Below are 18,861 nucleotides of genomic sequence, written 5' to 3'. Positions count from 1 at the left end.
CTCTAGCAAATCTCCCTGCCAGTATATTAGATCCCTTCCAACTCAGGTGCAATTTATCGTTCTTGTACTGGTAACTTCAACCCCAGAAGTGATTCCAATGATCCAAAAATTTTTCTACTATTCCCTAAGATTGTGGTTGATTTACAAGTTAACCCTATCTTTGCAAATTTGCTGTGCATCCTTTAATATCTTTATTAAATCTATAAAACTCAGATTTTAAATTAACAATTGATTTCACATAAATATTTGGAAGAAATATCCAAACTTCTTCTACCCTGTGTGTAGAAATGCCTTCTACTTTACATCTGAAAGATCTGGATGTAAATTTTAGACTACGCCACTAATCTTAAACTGCACAACTAACAAAATGTTTCTCTTTATCTAACTTATCTATCCTTTTTAATACTCTTGAAAACTTTGAAGTCACCCCTTAATTTTCTAAATTTCAAGGAATACATGCTCTGCTTAGTGTGATCTCTCATCATACTTTAATCCTTATGGTTCAGGTATCAGTCTCGTAAATCTATGCTACACTACATCCAAAATCAATAAATCCTTTCCAGAATGTTATTCCCATGAATACACCCAATAAAAATATCTCTTTGGAATTATATAGAATCTTGGCTAGACCTCCTCTGGAGTATTATGTACAATATTTAAGACGGGATATACATGCTGGAGAGGGACTGCAACAGAGGTTCTTCAGATTAATCCTTGCAATTACTTAATGAGGAGTGATTGAGACAACTTGGTCTGTATTTTGGAGTTTCAAAGAATGAAGGAGTGAGTGACCTCATTGAAATGTATAAAATTCTTACATGGCATGACTGGGTGAATGGAGATAAGATTTAGTGAGGCTAGTGAGTCTAAAATCAGGGGACATAATCTCAGAATATTGGGTAGGTCATTAAAATAGAGAATGAGGAGGAGAAATTTCTTCACGTAGGATGGTGAATCTTCAGAACTCTGTACTCAAGAGGACTTGGGCCCTCAATCATTGAGTCAGTTCAATACAAAAAATCAATAGATTTCTGGGGATTAATTACATTGAGGGATACAGAGATGGTCAAAAAAGTGGCATTGATATATATGATCAACTCTAATCTAATGGATTGACAACTATGTCAGTGGGCTGAATGGTCCATTCCTACTATCCCGATGTAGTCTAACCTGAGTTTTGTACAGTTGAAACATGATTTCTACCTCACTGTATTGCAGTCCTCTAGGAATAAAGACCTTGTTTTGTATCTGTATATATTATATTAAAGACTTATGTATCTGATCTCAAGATCTTGATCAAAGTTTACCTCAATATATTCCATTATTGAAATTATGTTGGGCTGATAAATTGTAATGAAAGTTTCTGCAAAATCAATGATGTCTGCAGTTTTTTTCAATATTATCAGTTTTATCATTAGCAAGCAAATTTAAGTCTATAATAATTGCATAATGATTGACGAGTGATCTGTCATGGCAAATTTACTGGTATCGTTAGACAGCTGGGTAAATTTTGTAAAAAGCTGCACAGAATATGAGCACTTGTTGATTAAATATTTTGCAGTGACATAATGTCTCTGTGTGGTCAGCTGTAATCAAGTTCTTAAATTGCGCCTCTAAAATCTTTGACACATTGACTGCTTAATTTGGGAAAATTCATTTTCAGTTAGAATGCATTGCAAGTTGACAAATGCTATCTTAAATCTGCATAAAACATTTTTGTAAACAACAGAAGTTATCTTATGTTTCAATTAACATATATATTTACAGATTGGATTTGCAGCTGCAGATGGAGTAACTGGATTGAAGTTGGTTGAATTGGGTGTGCCTAAAGAGCAGTTGGCTCTCCTTGCAGTGCCTATGGTTCCTCTGCAAATATTATTGCCATTTGTGATAAGTAAATACACGGCAGGTCGAAAACCTCTGAATGTTTTTTACTGGACAATGCCATTTAGGTAATGTATCTTTCTGTTTGGAAGAAGATGGATCTGATGTACACTTTTTTTTGTTCTATGCTGCACATTGTTCCAATCTACAGAACCATAGTAAATGTTTCTTTTTACACCTCTGTGGCAATTATTGAGTCCTAGAGATGTACAGCACAGAAACGGATCCTTCGGTCCAACTTGTCCATGCTGACCAGATATCACAACCCAATGTGGTCCCACTGCCAGCACCTGGCTGTTATGACGGACCCGCGGGGTCCCGTCTTTGCGTGTTCTTTTGGAAGGAGAGACCCACACTGGCATCTTTAGTTTGGCGCAGACTGTCGTTTATTCGCAGAATCTTAACTGGGAAACGATACAACGAATTGTCAAGCATGCAATCGTTGGAGAAGGCGTTCTGCCCCCCCCCCCCCCGTTCGGACTTGGCACAGTTATACTTCGCGCTGCCTGGAGTCCCCGGTCAGATTTTCCTTGTCCGCCTTCCTCATTGGTCCGTTCAACTGCGTGCGATGGGATCCCGAGAACGCCTTCTTACATTAAACATTTCTGTTTCTGCATTTGATGCTTACATAGTCCAAGAAGCTGCTTACAAACATTATCACCCTCTGTGGGTACCAGAAATCATCCTAATTTCATATCTGTACTCAATCCCATTTCCTATGGTTAAATCACTATCTATTTCATAATAAACTATAATGTTTCTCTTTAGTCCAAGCAGTTTCTGCTCCTTTTTTAGTTTGCAGATGACACCAAAATTGGAGGAGTAGCTGACAGCGAAGAGGCTTACCTCAGATTACAACAGGATCTGGACCAGATGGGCCAATGGACTGAGAAGTGGCAGATGGAGTTTACATAGAACAATACAGCACAGAACAGGCCCTTCGGCCCATGATGTTGTGCCGAACATTTGTCTGAGCTTAACTACCTATCCATGTACCTATCCAATGAGTTTGATTCAGATAAATGCGGTGCTGCATTTTGAGAAAGCAAATCTTAGCAGGACTTATACACTTAATGGTAAGGTCCTAGGGAGTGTTGCTGAACAAAGAGACCTTGGAGTGCAGGTTCATAGCTCCTTGAAAGTGGAGTCGCAGGTAGATATTGGGATATCTGGTCAGCATGGACAGGTTGGACCGACGAGTCTGTTTCCATGCTGTACATCTCTAAGACTCTGACTCTATAAATGCCAGAGGATAAATTTTGTAAAATTTGATCAAGTAAAAGTTGACCATTTTTTAATGTACAATTCAGATGCAAAACTTCATTAACCAATTTTGGCTCAGTAAATTACCCAAGGAGGAAAATATGTTAACTACATATTCCTTTTTGTTGTTTATATTATAAGATTTTTAGAAATTGCTGAATTGAGAAGGGCAGTGGGCAGACTTCCTAAACTGTTGGTTGTGGCCCCCAGATGAATTGCCAGCCTACAGTTTGATGTGGACACCACTGCAGCAGTGACTGCTATGGAGCTCCAATTTATCTTTTCTCGTTGATCTTTTTCACATTGCTTTCAATAATATAAGATCTTAACCTCTGGAGAATCAAAATGAAGCAATAATGAAAAAAAGTATGTGTAAAGCACTGCTCTAAGTGAATGACATTTGAGTGACTTAAAATCTCTTCCATTTTTTTTCTCCCTAATGTTAAAGTTAATTTTGAATTAACTTTTTAAATAATTTTTATTTTGGGTAAACCAGGCTTGAGTTATACTAGTCATCAAATTTACTAGTGACACTTAGTAAATAAAAATATCCTGATTTAAGAGTGGTCAGCTATCCCCATCCTGATTTTGTATATAGTTAGCCCTACTGTTCTAAAAGAATATTCATGAGTCAGAAGGCAATGTTGTGGAATATTGGCTACAACAATTATTTTATCTCTTTCCCAGGTCAAAAATGTGGTCTGCTGCAAATATTCTAATCAAGCGTCTTTGAAAGCTTGTTATTTTTGGTGTTGAGACAGAAATTGATCATAATTTTGTATGATTCTGAATATTTCAAATTGCTTACCAATACTTTCTTAAACACCTATGAAGTCGGTCTTTATCTGCCCAATGCATAGGTAATTGCAGAAAGCCAAAGGGTTACAATGACCAGAATAAATTGTAACTGCAGACTTAACTAGTCATCATTAAAATTTAGAAAAAAATACTATAATTCTTGTGGTAACATTTAATGCATAACTAGATCTGAATTATGATTCTTGGCCACAACCTCACCTGGAACAGTCTCCTGACAATCAGAAGGATTGATAACTTGAAGATCAGTCCAAAATACAGTTTTAGAGTCCTTAAAGACAGAATAGAACAATAAGAATTAAGTTCTTAAAATCAGAATTGCTAATGAAACGTACATTTTTATTTCTATTGAATGATGTGTCTCTTTTCTGATAACCAGTGAATTTGTTTCAGGCATCTTGAGTAAACAAAGTATTCGAGTAAAAAATTAGGTCTGCAGATGCTGGAGATCACAGCTGAAAATGTGTTGCTGGTCAAAGCACAGCAGGCCAGGCAGCATCTCAGGAATAGAGAATTCGACGTTTCGAGCATAAGCCCTTCATCAGGAATGAGAGAGAGTAGCCAAGCAGGCTAAGATAAAAGGTAGGGAGGAGGGGCGATGGAGGTGGGATAGGTGGAAGGAGGTCAAGGTGAGGGTGATAGGCCGGAGTGGGGTGGGGCGGAGAGGTCAGGAAGAAGATTGCAGGTTAGGAGGGCGGTGCTGAGTTGAGGGAACCGACTGAGACAAGGTGGGGGGAGGGGAAATGAGGAAACTGGAGAAATCTGAATTCATACCTTGTGGTTGGAGGGTTCCCAGGCGGAAGATGAGGCGCTCCTCCTCCAGCCATCGTGTTGTTATGTTCTGCCGGTGGAGGAGTCCAAGGACCTGCATGTCCTCGGTGGAGTGGGAGGGAGAGTTAAAGTGTTGAGCCACGGGGTGGTTGGGTTGGTTGGTCCGGGCGTCCCTGAGGTGTTCTCTGAAGCGTTCTGCAAGTAAGCGGCCTGTCTCACCAATATAGAGGAGGCCACATCGGGTGCAGCGGATGCAATAGATGATGTGTGTGGAGGTACAGGTGAACTTGTGGCGGATATGGAAGGATCCCTTGGGGCCTTGGAGGGAAGTGAGTGTGGAGGTGTGGGCGCAAGTTTTACATTTCCTGCACCAAGGACCACCTCCAAACGGACCCCACCACCAAGGATATATTTCCCTCCCCTCCCCTATCAGCGTTCCGCAAGGACCACTCCCTTCGTGACTCCCTCGTCAGATCCACACCCCCCACCAACCCAACCTCCACCCCCGGCACCTTCCCCTGCAACCGCAGGAAATGTAAAACTTGCGCCCACACCTCCACACTCTTCCCTCCAAGGCCCCAAGGGATCCTTCCATATCCGCCACAAGTTCACCTGTACCTCCACACACATCATCTATTGCATCCGCTGCACCCGATGTGGCCTCCTCTATATTAGTGAGACAGGCCGCTTACTTGCGGAACGCTTCAGAGAACACCTCAGGGACGCCCGGACCAACCAACCCAACCACCCCGTGGCTCAACACTTTAACTCTCCCTCCCACTCCACCGAGGACATGCAGGTCCTTGGACTCCTCCACCGGCAGAACATAACAACACGACGGCTGGAGGAGGAGCACCTCATCTTCCGCCTGGGAACCCTCCAACCACAAGGTATGAATTCAGATTTCTCCAGTTTCCTCATTTCCCCTCCCCCCACCTTGTCTCAGTCGGTTCCCTCAACTCAGCACCGCCCTCCTAACCTGCAATCTTCTTCCTGACCTCTCCGCCCCCACCCCATTCCGGCCTATCACCCTCACCTTGACCTCCTTCCACCTATCCCACCTCCATTGCCCCTCCCCCAAGTCCCTCCTCCCTACCTTTTATCTTAGCCTGCTTGGCTACTCTCTCTCATTCCTGATGAAGGGCTTATGCTCGAAACGTCGAATTCTCTATTCCTGAGATGCTGCCTGGCCTGCTGTGCTTTGACCAGCAACACATTTTAAACAAAGTATTCCTCAACCATGAACAATTCTCATCAAATGGTTACTGGAACAATCGTACTATTGCTGAATAGTTACAGCCTTTTAGTATTATTAACAAAACAAGACATTAAACACATCTTGTAATATAATTTTTTTGTTTTATATTGATGTGTCGTCTTACACCATTAGGGGAACATAAATTGATCTGGAATTTCTATGGTTATTTGCCTGATATTCTTCATTAGTGTCAGTGAAAATGGTATGAATGAATATTGACAGATCATTGATCAAATTTACAATAAGAGGGAGGGAAAATCCCAAATCCATTGTCTGGTTTAGCTTTTTACATCAAATCTTTCTGCAGGAAGTGAGCCATGATGTATTCTGTAAAATAAATTAATTCATATATCACCATATTAAAAATGAATATTCCATGTCTACTATATTTAAGTTTATAACATATTCACTTGAACACATTTTTGTGTTTGAAATGGAATATAAAGTTATGTGCAAGCTAGGCTTTGACTTGTGAACCATTTCAGTAGCGATGTAATTTTGTTAATGTTTTTATATTTGCTGCAACATTGTATGCAAAATTTTATGACTTTAATTAAAATAGTATTTGACTGCATCTCTTTCTTCGTAGGTTATTTATGGGTATGATATTTGCTTTACTGGTTTTTTGGACTCCTACAGTGAAGCAGGGCACAGAGTTTCCTGTTTATTATTATGGAGTACTGCTGTTCAGTTATGCCTTGCATCAGGTGAGTAAGTGCATTCAGTATAAGTATTAAGTTCTTAGAACCAGAATTGCGAATGAAAAATGTACATTTTTATTTATATTGAATGGTGTCTCTCTTTTCTGAGAACGAGTGAATTTGTTTCAGACAGTATCTGAACCTTAGAGCCGTGTCCACTGCCATCTTTTTCCAAAGTGGTTGCTAACATGCAGTATCCTGGCTGGAATAGAAAATTAGAACTGAAGATTGTGGTTCCAGTATGGTTCTGTTGCTCTCCTACCATATATTGATCGGTATCGTGGGTCAGTGATAAGCACTGCTGCCTCACAACTCCAGGGACCCGGGTTTGATTTCAGCCTCGGGCGACATGTCTGTGTGGAGTTTGCACATTGTCCAGTGTCTGTGTGAGTTTATTCTGGGTGGTCTGATTTCCTCCCATAATTCAAAGATGTGCAGGTTAGGTGTGTTAGTCAGGGGTGAATATAGGATAATAGAGTATAGGAATGGGTCTGGGTGGGTTACTTTTCAGAGGGTCGGTGTGGACTTGTTAGGCCGAAGGGCCTTTTTCCATATTGTAGGGTTTCTGAAAAGACAAAGATTTAACTTCAATTGGTAGTCTGAATTCTATAAATAGAGTTTGGTTATCGTTTGTGAACTGATGTAAAAATGTTAGTTTTTCTAATGGTTTACTTAGTGAGGCCTAGTTCAAAATACAATTGAACAAGCATTTGAATTGACATTTCAATCCAGGCAAAGGCAATTCCTATCTGGACGTAGATTAATAACCGGTGCTTGTACATTAATCAAAGTCAGTATGGGTCTAGTGCATGTAATGACTTCTGTGTTTCACTAGAGAGATATGCATGAAGGTAAATCTGTAAATCATCTTAACCTTATCCAAAGGAAGAGAGAAAATTCATATTTATTGCCCTCTCGTGCATCATGTCACCCAGTTAAGCTGTATTATCTGCTACTTCAAGTTAGTTTATTGCTTACTTTATTTCAAATGGGGAGTTCAAATAGGAAGAACTTCACAAATGAGCATAGAAAAAGTAGATGGAGAGCAAAGTAACATGTCCATTAGAAATATTTCTGGCCTACTTTAATTATTAGTAAAATAAAGCTATTTCATATGAACATACAAGCTAGGAGCAGGAGTAATGTGTTCAGCCCCTCGAGTCTGCTCCACTATTCAATAAGATTGTGGCTGATTTGATTCAAACCTCAAAACCACATTCCTGCCTATACCTGAACCTCTCACCCTTTGCTTAACAAGAATTTAACTACTTCAACCTTAAAAAGGACCCTGCTTCCACTACTTTTTCAAGAAGAGATTTCCAAAGACACTCAACCCTCAGCAGAAAAACACCTATCTCTATGTAAAATTGGTAGGTCCTGATTTTTAAGTAAAAAACTCTAGTTTGAGAGTTACCCATAAGAGGAAATATCTCGGCACCCTCCCTAATTTTCTAATGCAAGTTAACCTACGGACAAACATATGGAACACCCATGGTATCTCCGATGTCAGGATTCTTAGCAGAGGCAGCAATGCAGAAACTCTAACAAACAGCTCTGCCAGCCTCCAACCCAAACTTTGGGTCTGCTATATGGATGACACCTTTGTCATCACTAAATGAAACAAACTAGAGGAAACCTTCAAGACCATCAATAATACCCTTACAGGTGTAAAATTCACAAAAGAGGAGGAAAACCACAACGAACCGTCATTCCTAGATGTCACAGTACAGTCAGTGGGGAACTTCAAACCAGCATCTATCGGAAAACAACACATACGGGCCAAATACTGAACTACATTCGCAACCATCCCAACACCCACAAACGAAGCTGCATTAGAACGTTACTTCAACGAGCCACCACACACTGCAGCATAAAGGAACTACAAAGAGCAGAAGAAAACCACCTATACAGCATATTCAAAAAGAACGGGTACCCAATGAACACAGTCCACCGATTTCTCAGCAACAAACCCAAACAAGCAGACAAAACATATCCAGAAACCCTAGTCACTCTCCCCTACATCAAAGACATCTCAAAAATGACTGCAAGACTACTCAGACCTCTTGGCATCATGGTAGGCCACAAATCCACTAACATTAAAATAGCAGCTAATGAACTTAAAGACCCTATACAGATAACAAGCAAAACGAACATCATTTACAAAATACCTTGCAAGAGTGGAACACACACTACAGAAAGCTAACCACCAGGATATATGAATATCAACTTGTCACACAAAAAGACACAACCCACTATCACTAGTATCCTTACTTACAAATGGGGAAGGACACCACTTTGACTGGGACAACACATCCATGTTAGGACAAGCCAGAGACACATGAGAATTTCTAGAAGCATGGCATTCCAAGTGGAACTCTATCAACAAACACATCAATTTGAATCCCATCTATCACCTTCTGTGAAAAAGAACAGGAAATGACATCACCAACCCCAAAAAAAACTTAACACCTAAATAGAAAGTGGGCCATAACACTAGTGCTTCACCGAAGGCTCACTGATGTCACCTAGTACGGTGACGAAATGTCTGAAAAAGAACCTTCCAGGTCAGTGAGCAAACTTACATCCAGAACTTCCACCTAGGCTACAAATCTTCTCCAAACTTGATATAACATTTAGTTCTGTCATCAAAATCATTAATTTTATATTGTGAATAGCTGGGCTCCAAGAACTGACCCATGTGGTACCAAACTCAGAAAAAGCCTCGTTTATTCATACTTTTTGTTTCTTGTCAGCCAACCAGTTCTCTGACTATGTTAGTACACTACCCCCATCCAATGTGCTTTAATGTTACATGTTACGTGGGACCTTATCAAAAGTACTACTAAAAGTTCAAGTAAAGCATATCGACTGGTTCTCCCTTGTCAACTCTACTAAATTCTAGATTTGTCAAGTAAAATTTTTCTTTGTAAATCAATGCTGACTCTCCAATCCTGTCACTGTTTTCTAGATGCCCTGCTTTTAAATTGTCTGGAATAGACTCTAGCATTTACCCTACCACTGATGTCAGGTTAACTGGTCTATAATTCCCTGTTTTTTAAATAGTGAGGTTACCTTCCAATTCATATGAGCTGTTCCAGAAAGATGATGACCAATGATTAAATTAGGTTCCCTACAGTATAAAAACAGGCCATTTGGCCCAACAGGTCCACACTGATCCTTCGAAGAGCAACCCACCCACACCCATTATCCTGATATTTACCCCTGACTAATGTACCCATCATTATGGGCAATTTAGCATGACCAATTCATCTAACCTGCACATCTTTGGACTATGGGAGGAAACTCATGCAGACACAAAATGTGCATACTCCATATAGGCAGTCGCCTGAGGCAGGAGTCTAACCTGGGTCCCTGGCACTGTGAGGCAGCAGTGCTAACTACTGAGTCATTGTGCCACCCCTTTTTTTTAAGGCCACATCCTTATGTACTCTAGGATCCCTGAGGATTTAGAGTCATAGAGATGTACAGCATGGAAACAGACCCTTCAGTCCAACCCGACCATGCCTACCAGATATCCCAACCTAATCTAGTTCCACCTGCCAGCACCCAGCTCATATCCCTCAAATCCTTCCAATTCATATACCCATCCAAATGCCTTTTAAATGTTGCAATTGTACTAGCCTCTACCACTTCCTCTGGCAGTCATTCCTTACACTTGCCACTTTCTGCGTGAAAAGGTTGCTCCTTGTGTCTCTTTTTTTTTTAAAATATATCTTTCTCCTTTCACCCTAAACCTATACTCTCAAGTTCTAGATTCCCCCATCCCAGGGAAAAGACTTTGTCTATTTATCCTATCCATGCTCTCATGATTTTGTAAACATCTATAAGGTCACTCCTCAGCCTCCGATGCTCCAGGGAAAACGTCTCCCTATAAGCTCAAATCCTCCAACCCTGGCAACATCCTTGTAAATCTTTTCTGAACCCTTTCAAATTTCATAATATCTTTCCGATAGAATTGCATGCAAGATTCTAACAGTGGTCTAATCAATCCTGTACAGCTGTGTCAAGACCTCCCAACTCCTGTACTCAATACTCTGACCAATAACAGAAAACATGCCAAACGGCTTCTTCACTATCCAACTACCTGTGACTCCACTTAATCCCATCAAGTTCCCCAAAACAGAAAAAGAGGAAAGGTTCTTCTGAGGGAATGAGCAGATAGGGGCTAAATTAAAAAAACAGAACCAAAAAGATAGTAATCTTTGGATTACTATCTGAGCCACAAGCAAATTGGCACGGTGTCAAAAAGATTAAAGAAATAAATGCATGGTTTAAAAATTGTTGGAAAAACAAGTTTGAATTTGTGGGATGTAGGCATCTGTATTGGAGATGAAGGGAGTTGTACCAATGAATGGGACTCACCTGAATGCTGGCACAAGAGCCTTGGCAAATTGCATAACTAGGGCCCTGGATAGGGCTTTAAACTAAATATTGGGCAGGTGAGTTCAGTTACATGAAATATTATAGGAAATGTTAGCAGGGATGGCTCAGCAGTAGTTAACGAACTTTCCGAAATAAATAATAGGGGAGGCGGCTTAGAGGTCACTACTGCCTCAGCGCCAGGGACCCTTGTTCGATTCCAGCCTTGTGTGGAGTTTGCTCATTTGAGTTTCCTCTAAGAGCTATGCTTTTCTCCCACAGTCCAAAGATGTACAGGTTAGGTGGACTCAACTTTTGGCCATGCTGAATTGCCCTGTAGTGCCCAATGATGTGCAGGCTAGCTAGTAGTATAACAAAAGTTTATAAGTTTTTTTTAAGATATCTAGAAGATAAGAGACGCAAGGGTGGACATGGCATCAGTAAGTGGAAGATACCAGCAATACGTCAGTTTTAAGAGAGTCAGGGGCAGAGGTGAGTACACTGCTCATCGCTAAGGAGAAAGTGCTGTGCAAGCTGAAAGGTTTGGACGTGGATAAATAGCCTGGACCAGATGGATAACACTCCAGAGTTCTAAAGAAATAGTTAAGATAGTAGAGGCATTGGTGGTGATCTTTCAGGAATCATTGCAGTCCGAGTACCAGAAGTCTGGAAACTGTCCAATGTAACATCCCTGTCTAAGAAGGGAAGGGGGCAAAAGACAGGAACTATAGGTTAATTAGCTCTCTCCAGTACTAGTGCAAATGGCCCATGAACACACATCTCCCACAGCAGTCTTTGAGCATCTATTAATTTACCTAATCTAATTTGCCCTCTGTTAGTTTGATTAGATTAGATTAGATTACTTACAGTGTGGAAACAGGCCCTTCAGCCCAACATGTGCACACCGACCCGCCGAAGCGCAACCCACCCATACTCCTACAGTTGCTCCTTACCTAACACTACGAGCAATTTAGCATGGCCAATTCACCTGACCCGCACATCTTTGGATTGTGGAAGGAAACCGGAGCACCCGGAGGAAACCCACGCAGACACGGGGAGAACGTGCAAACTCCACACAGTCAGTCGCCTGAGGCGGGAATTGAACCCGGGTCTCTGGCGCTGTGAGGCAGCAGTGCTAACCACTATGCCACCGTGCTGCCCACGGCTTAGCTAATAAACCAGAGATCATGACCTTTGAGGTTCTGTTTCTTAATTTGGCTCCTGGCTCCTTTGTCCTGCCTGTATTGTTGGTACCTACATTGACAACAAAGACTTCCACATCAAGTTCCTCTCCAGTCATGAGCAGACGTCCTGACCCCTGACACGAGACAGGTAACACAGTTATCTGAACCTGTGCATATATTACTGCTGAGAATGGTGTCAATATCTCCTTTACTACACTGTTCCCTACAATCACAACATTTCTTTTTTCACGCCCTCTCTCCTCACTCTCAAATGGCTTCCTGTTCCATGGTGTGATGATCAGTTACCTCATCCAGCCTTCAATCTCATTAAAATAAGCTGAATGAACCTCAAATCTGTTGGACAATTGCGAAGGCCAAGGTTCCTGCACTCTTTTCTCCCCACCTCTTTCCTCGCCCCACACCCCCCCGCCGCCGATTCCCTTATCTGCCCAACTCATAGTCACATTCTCCTGAACCTTTCAGAGCTGTAAGTGCATCGTAGCAGAAAGATGCCAGGTTTCTCAATATATTGCAGTCTTTGTAGTTGAGTCTCCAACTCAAACTTTTAGCCAATGCTATTCGAACTTCAAACACTTGCCTCAGATATGGAATAAATTGACCCCTGGCGTGAATCACTGCTTGTCCCATTTCTATACTTTAAAGAGTAATCTGGAATAACTTTTTTCATGCTGTTCATTAAATTTTATATCCTTAGCACTATTGAGGGAACTACTTTTTTCCTACTTTTTCCTCCTTTTTCCTCCTTCCATGCAATCCTTCACACTAAATTTTATCTATCATTTTAAGCTCACACAATTTATTCAGGTCATTCAGTAATATCTAATCTGTCTTGTTTATTCTGAATACCCCTTGAATTTCACATTTTCACAATTCTTAACCAGTTTGCCTTTAGTTAGTGAATTTTAGGCACTGATGACAATTACAAATAATTGTGATTCCAATGTTTGCATCAAACAAAGCTGTGGACGAAAGTATAGTTGAAACTTTTTACGAAGTTCCAGTTAAAAGACGTTCAATGTGATACTGTGATTTTTAAATGCTTTCTTTAGGTGACTGTCTATAGCATGTATGTTGCAGTCATGGCATTTAATGCTAAAATTAGTGACCCTTCAATTGGAGGAACATACATGACTTTATTGAATACTGTTTCCAATCTTGCTGGAAACTGGCCAGCTACGTTAGCTCTTTGGCTGGTGGACCCACTTACAGTCAAGAAATGCATTGGTGCACCTGAACAAAGTTGTGGATCTGCAATTGGTTCTGAAGTAAGTTTTCATTTTCTAACATTTTCTAAAACATATTTGATCTATATTATGGTATGTATGTTTTTTCACCCAATTTGATAAACATTACAAAACAAAAATCAGTCTTCTGCTTTAGAAGTCAAACATTAATATTCCAATTTTCTTTTGTCTCTCACAGCTTTGTGCAAAGTTTGGTGGTTCCTGTTCAACTGCAACTGATGGCTACTATGTAGAATCTATATTATGCATTGTAATTGGGTTCACGTGGTGGCTTTATTTTGGAAACAAGTTCAGAAATCTTCAGGATGAGCACCCATCCACATGGCAATGCAAGAGGAATAATTGAGGTCTTGATGATTAGCACTTTTGGAATTTAATAAAATTGAGATCTTTTGACCAATCTTCAAGGGAATAATACAAAATAAGGGATTTTATTCAATTTTACAAATGCTATTTTGACAATGGTTGTTACAATTGGTGATTCTATGTACAGTACTAATTTTGATTGGGTCTTTTGTTTGTTTGTTTTGGTGAGAGTAAAAACTACCTATGCGATAGCAACATAGGTAGAGAAGAAATTGTATTGTTACAGGTGCCATATAAAATAGATCACTATATAAATAATTTTTTGTAAGTTGCAAATAACTCATTCTTATTTTTCATTCTTTTTATGTAACCTACACTTTGACATATATAAGTTAGATATAGTCTATTGGCAATAGTAGCTCTTTGAATTCCTCATTAAGTGTTTTATTAGTGTAGTGTAGAGTTTTGTGTTGTTTTAAATGGCTGTTGCCTTTTTTTAATAGTAAAGCTGCCGAACCTTTTTTTGAGCTCAGTTGGCTGGATGGCTGGGTTTTCAATGCAGAATGATGCCAAGAGCCAGTGTTCAAATTGAATTGAATTGAATTGAATTTATTGTCATATGTACCAAGGCACAGTGAAAAGCTTTGTCTTGCTTGCAATACAGGCAGATCACGAATTCCTACATCAGCTGAGGTAACTGTTAAATTCTTCTTCATCTCAACCTCACTCATCACCTGAGGTGTAGTGACCCTTGGGGTAAACACCCCACCAGTAATCTTTCTCTCTCTCTTTGTCTCTCTCTCGGACAAAGATGATTTTATCTGCTTTTGGATACTGTGTGCAAACATTAGACTCTTTTACAGGAGGGGATTGGGCCAATTTAAAAGATAAATTAGGGTTTCTGAATTACCAGTAGGTGGTAGTTTATTGTACCTACCAAAACAAAATTCAACCATTGTTTTGCTGAACGTCACTTTTTCACAAGTATATCACTTAATCTATTGTATTGTTCAGAGGGCACCATTTCTTGTTAATATAGTACATAGTCAAGATCAAAAAGTGTGCATTGCTAATTTACAGTAAAGTGGATTACATTCATGTGTAAATAAGCTTTATTGATACTATTGTAAGATTGTTAATCTGATGTTACCAAAGTACTAAGGTATTGGCTTTTATAAATTTAATTAGACTTGTGAATTTCCTTTTTAAAAAATGTCATGTTTAAAACAAATAGTGACTGAAATTTTTAAAGTATACTTGATAATTAATTGCTCAGGGTAGGCACACTGTGGAAATGATCATGGAGCTTTCAATAATGTTCAAACATAGAAAACAGAAACAGGCGTAGGCAATTTGAGCCTGCTCCACCATACAAAATGATCATGGCTGATCATCCTACTCAGTACCCTGTTCCCACATTCACCTCATACCCTTCGAACCAAATATATCTCCTTTTTGAAAATATTCTATGTTTTGACCTCAATTTCTTCTTGTGCCATAGAATTCCACATGCCCATCACACTCTAGGTGAAGATGTTTATCCTCCTCCTCAGTCCTAAATGGCCTATCCCCTGTCTTTAGACTGTGAGCCCTGGCTCTGGACTCCCTAGTCATCATCTCTTCATTTATCCTCCAAGTTAGAAACTTGTAGATTTCTGAGACTCTTTGCTCATTCTTCTAGACTCCATTGAATATTGCCATGACTGACCCAGTATCTCTTCATATGTCAGTCCTGGCATCCCAAAATTCCGTCGCTAAGTCTTCATTCCACTTCTAATAGCCAGACATTCTTCCTCAGAATCTAAATGGCGTGCAGTCCTCTGTGTGGTCTCACCAAAGCACTATACAGGTTATTCCCTGCTCCTGAACTCTAATTCTGCCACTGTGAAAGCTATATAATTTCCTCCTGTGTGCTTACTGGTGCAAGCAGAAACAGCAGGAGAGTGTAGAACATACATAGAATAGTACAACACAAGAACAGGCCCTTTGGCCCATGATGTTGTGCCGAACATTACACCAAATTAAATTGATCCCTTCGTCCATATCACTCCATCATTGCACATTCATGTGCTTATCTAAAAGTCCCTTAAATGCCCTTCTATATGCCTCCACTGACACCCTCTCAGCATGTTTCAGACTTATCCATTCTGTAATGAAAGGAAACCTTGCCCCTTATCTCCTTTGAACTTTCCCCCCTTACCTTAAATGGATGCCCCCTAGTTTTAGATATTTCAACACTTGGGAGGAGAAAGGTCAAGGCACCTTATCAAGGCACCTCATAATTTTATAGACTTCTATCAAGTCCCCTCTTCAGCCTCCACCATTCCAAAGAAAACAGCTGAGTTTTTCTCGCTTCCCTTTACAGCTCACAACCTCTAATCCAGGCTGCGTCCTGGTAAACCTGGCACCCTCTCCAAAGCCTCCACATCCTGCCTGTAATATGACGACCAAAATTCAATGTAGTACTCCAAATGTAGCCTAACCTAACCTAAGCTGCAACATGACACCCTGACACTTGTACTCAGTTCCCCAATCAATAAAGGCAAGCATGCCATATGCCTTCTTTACCACCCTATCAACTTGCGTGGCCACTTTCAAGGAGTTTTGGACTTGAACCCCAAGTTCCCTCTGGACATCAATGCTGTTCAGGGTCTTGCTATTAATTGCATACTTTTCCTTAACATTGATCTCCCAAAGTGCAGCACCTCAAAAGTTACCCACATTAAACTCCATATGCCTTTTCTCCACCCGTATCTGCAACTGACCTCTCTCCCACTGTATCCTTTGATGACTGTATCCACAACTCCTCCAAACCATGTCTGCAAACTTACTAATCCATTCACTACATTTTCATCCAAGTCTTTTACATACCATCACAAACAGCAGAGGTCCCAGTACACATCCCTGTGGAACATCACTAGTCATGGACCTCCAGCCAGAAAAACACATTTCCACCCTACCCTCTATGGGCAAGCCAAATCTGAATCCATCAGTTAAGTCACCATGGATCCCATACAGCTTATCTTCTGGATGAGTCTACCATGAGGGGCCTTGTCATAATTTTTAATTTCATTGTTTGGGTGGTAAAGAAACAACAGATTATTTGCCTGCTATTGAAACTGGATGTGTTCTATAACAGTCAGGCAATATACTTTCCCAGTTTACTCCTGAACTGTAAAGATGAAAATAATCCCCAGTGTTTCATTTTTCTAATATGTAGTAGTCAATCCATATATATTTCCATTTTATCAAGAGTCAAGCCTTGAAGTGCAGCTCCACTCAGCACTTCGAAGGATGATACAATTACACGATGCTTAGCATCAAAATTACCTATTTGCTGTTTGCACATTATCTTACTGTGCAAATGAAGCCTTGGTGTGAAATCTGGACCTAACTTGACAATGGGGTGAAGTGCTGACACAAACATACACACATATACAAGGAGGAGGAAAAGGCCATTTAGCCACATTTGCCTGCTGCGTCATTTGATAAAATCATGACTTATCCGATTATGGCCTCAATTTCACTTGACAATCTCCTCCACTCTAAGGCTCTTATTAACTAAGAAGCAATCTAACTCTGCCCTAAAAAAATTCAGTCTCCACTGGTCTCTGGGAAGAGAATTTACATAGATTTATGAAAAAAATTTCTCATTTCTGTTTTGAGTGGAAGACTAGTTATTTTTAATGTGTCCACTAGGCTCTACCATAGGCTGAAATATTTGCTTAACATCTAGTCCCCTCACAATCTTTTATGTTTCAGAAAAGATTGCCTCATTCTTCTAAACTCCATTGATACAATACCACCACTTTCAAATTCTCTTTCCACTTCAGTCAATTCAGTGAGTTATGGTAATGCCAGTACACTTCAATGATCAAATTTTACATTGGGTTTCCAAAATACATTTTAATTTATTCGATACAGTATAGTGTGACAAAGTTATATCAAATTAGACTATAGAATCATAACTGCACTTGATTCAGCAAGGTGTAAAATTAACATTTGCAATCAGCATTAGAGGGTGACATTTAGAATAATCAAATCTGTCTCGTTGTAATTCAAATTCTTATAATGTTATGTTGTTTCACTTGAGTACATAACCTAGCATGCTATTTTATTGCAGCAGTGAAGATGTCAGCTTTTGAATAAATTGATCAACAAAGAACCCATCTCCCTGTTCAGGTGGCTATGCAAAATATTGTGGCACGATCTGAAGAAGAGATGTGTTTTCCAGTGTTCTGACCAACTTTCTTCCATTAACCAAAACTACCAAAAACAGATGTTTGTTCAAATTATTAGTTGTTTATTGGATATTGTTGTGTGCTAATTAGCTGCTATATATGTCTGTGTAATAACAGTAAAAACAATTTATTGACAATTCCTTTTGTGACATTCTGCTTTGATGAGACGATATAAATTAACTATTTTTGGAAACAGTTTGTTTGCATAAAATCACAAATGTTTTGGTTAACGTTGTTTGTGAACTTTATTTATTTGGCAAATTCCTTTCTGTACTTAATGATTATTTTGCACGTTATATTCCTTTTTACATTTTGATTTTTTTTCAGTTTTGTTAGATCTGTTCAATCCTAAATCATAAAGACAAAATTGAAGAACCATTCAAATGAATTATTTAATTTATTGTTTGTGTTATTTGTGTTGTATTCTAATTGATGCCAATGTATATTTAGTTTGTATTTCTCACTTCTTGCATAGGCTGCATCTTCCCACTTAAATTCTTCAGCAAACTTTTCCAATTGAATTTTTAAAACTGACTTTAACCTGTAGTATTTTTCTGTAGCAATTTAATGGGAATTTGTGCTCAATGAGACTAAATCTGTAGCTATTAGCTAACATGGTACTAGGTGATGTAATTTCCTTTTTTAAACTAAATTTAAATATTTTGAATTTATGTTGCTGGAATTTGTCACGAACAAAGTCAGATTTTAAATACTACTTTGTCAAGATATTAATTGGAACCCACTACAGAGAGATATGTAAATTGCCAAACCATGTGTTTTCTTACCTACACA

General features: G+C 39.5%; 1 protein-coding gene across 3 annotated transcripts in view; it reads left to right on the top strand.

Annotated features, from left to right (window-relative positions):
* slc33a1 (solute carrier family 33 member 1) overlaps positions 1-18,447 on the top strand; it is a 43,993-nt gene extending 25,546 nt beyond the window's left edge. For 2 of the 3 annotated variants that reach the window (XM_060834809.1, XM_060834810.1), the window contains exons 4-8: positions 1,768-1,952; positions 6,582-6,699; positions 13,328-13,543; positions 13,701-13,869; positions 17,952-18,447. In XM_060834809.1, coding sequence (XP_060690792.1) covers positions 1,768-1,952; positions 6,582-6,699; positions 13,328-13,543; positions 13,701-13,868 — 687 coding nt within the window. In that variant the 3' untranslated portion in view covers position 13,869; positions 17,952-18,447. The remainder of the gene's footprint in view (positions 1-1,767; positions 1,953-6,581; positions 6,700-13,327; positions 13,544-13,700; positions 13,870-17,951) is intronic. The other variant, XM_060834811.1, reaches the window with a different exon arrangement.
* Positions 18,448-18,861: the final 414 nt, after the last annotated feature.

This window comes from Hemiscyllium ocellatum, chromosome 13 (genome assembly GCF_020745735.1).
Source record: "Hemiscyllium ocellatum isolate sHemOce1 chromosome 13, sHemOce1.pat.X.cur, whole genome shotgun sequence".
Lineage (NCBI taxonomy): Eukaryota > Metazoa > Chordata > Chondrichthyes > Orectolobiformes > Hemiscylliidae > Hemiscyllium > Hemiscyllium ocellatum.
This window is presented reverse-complemented; position numbering and strand designations above follow the sequence as displayed.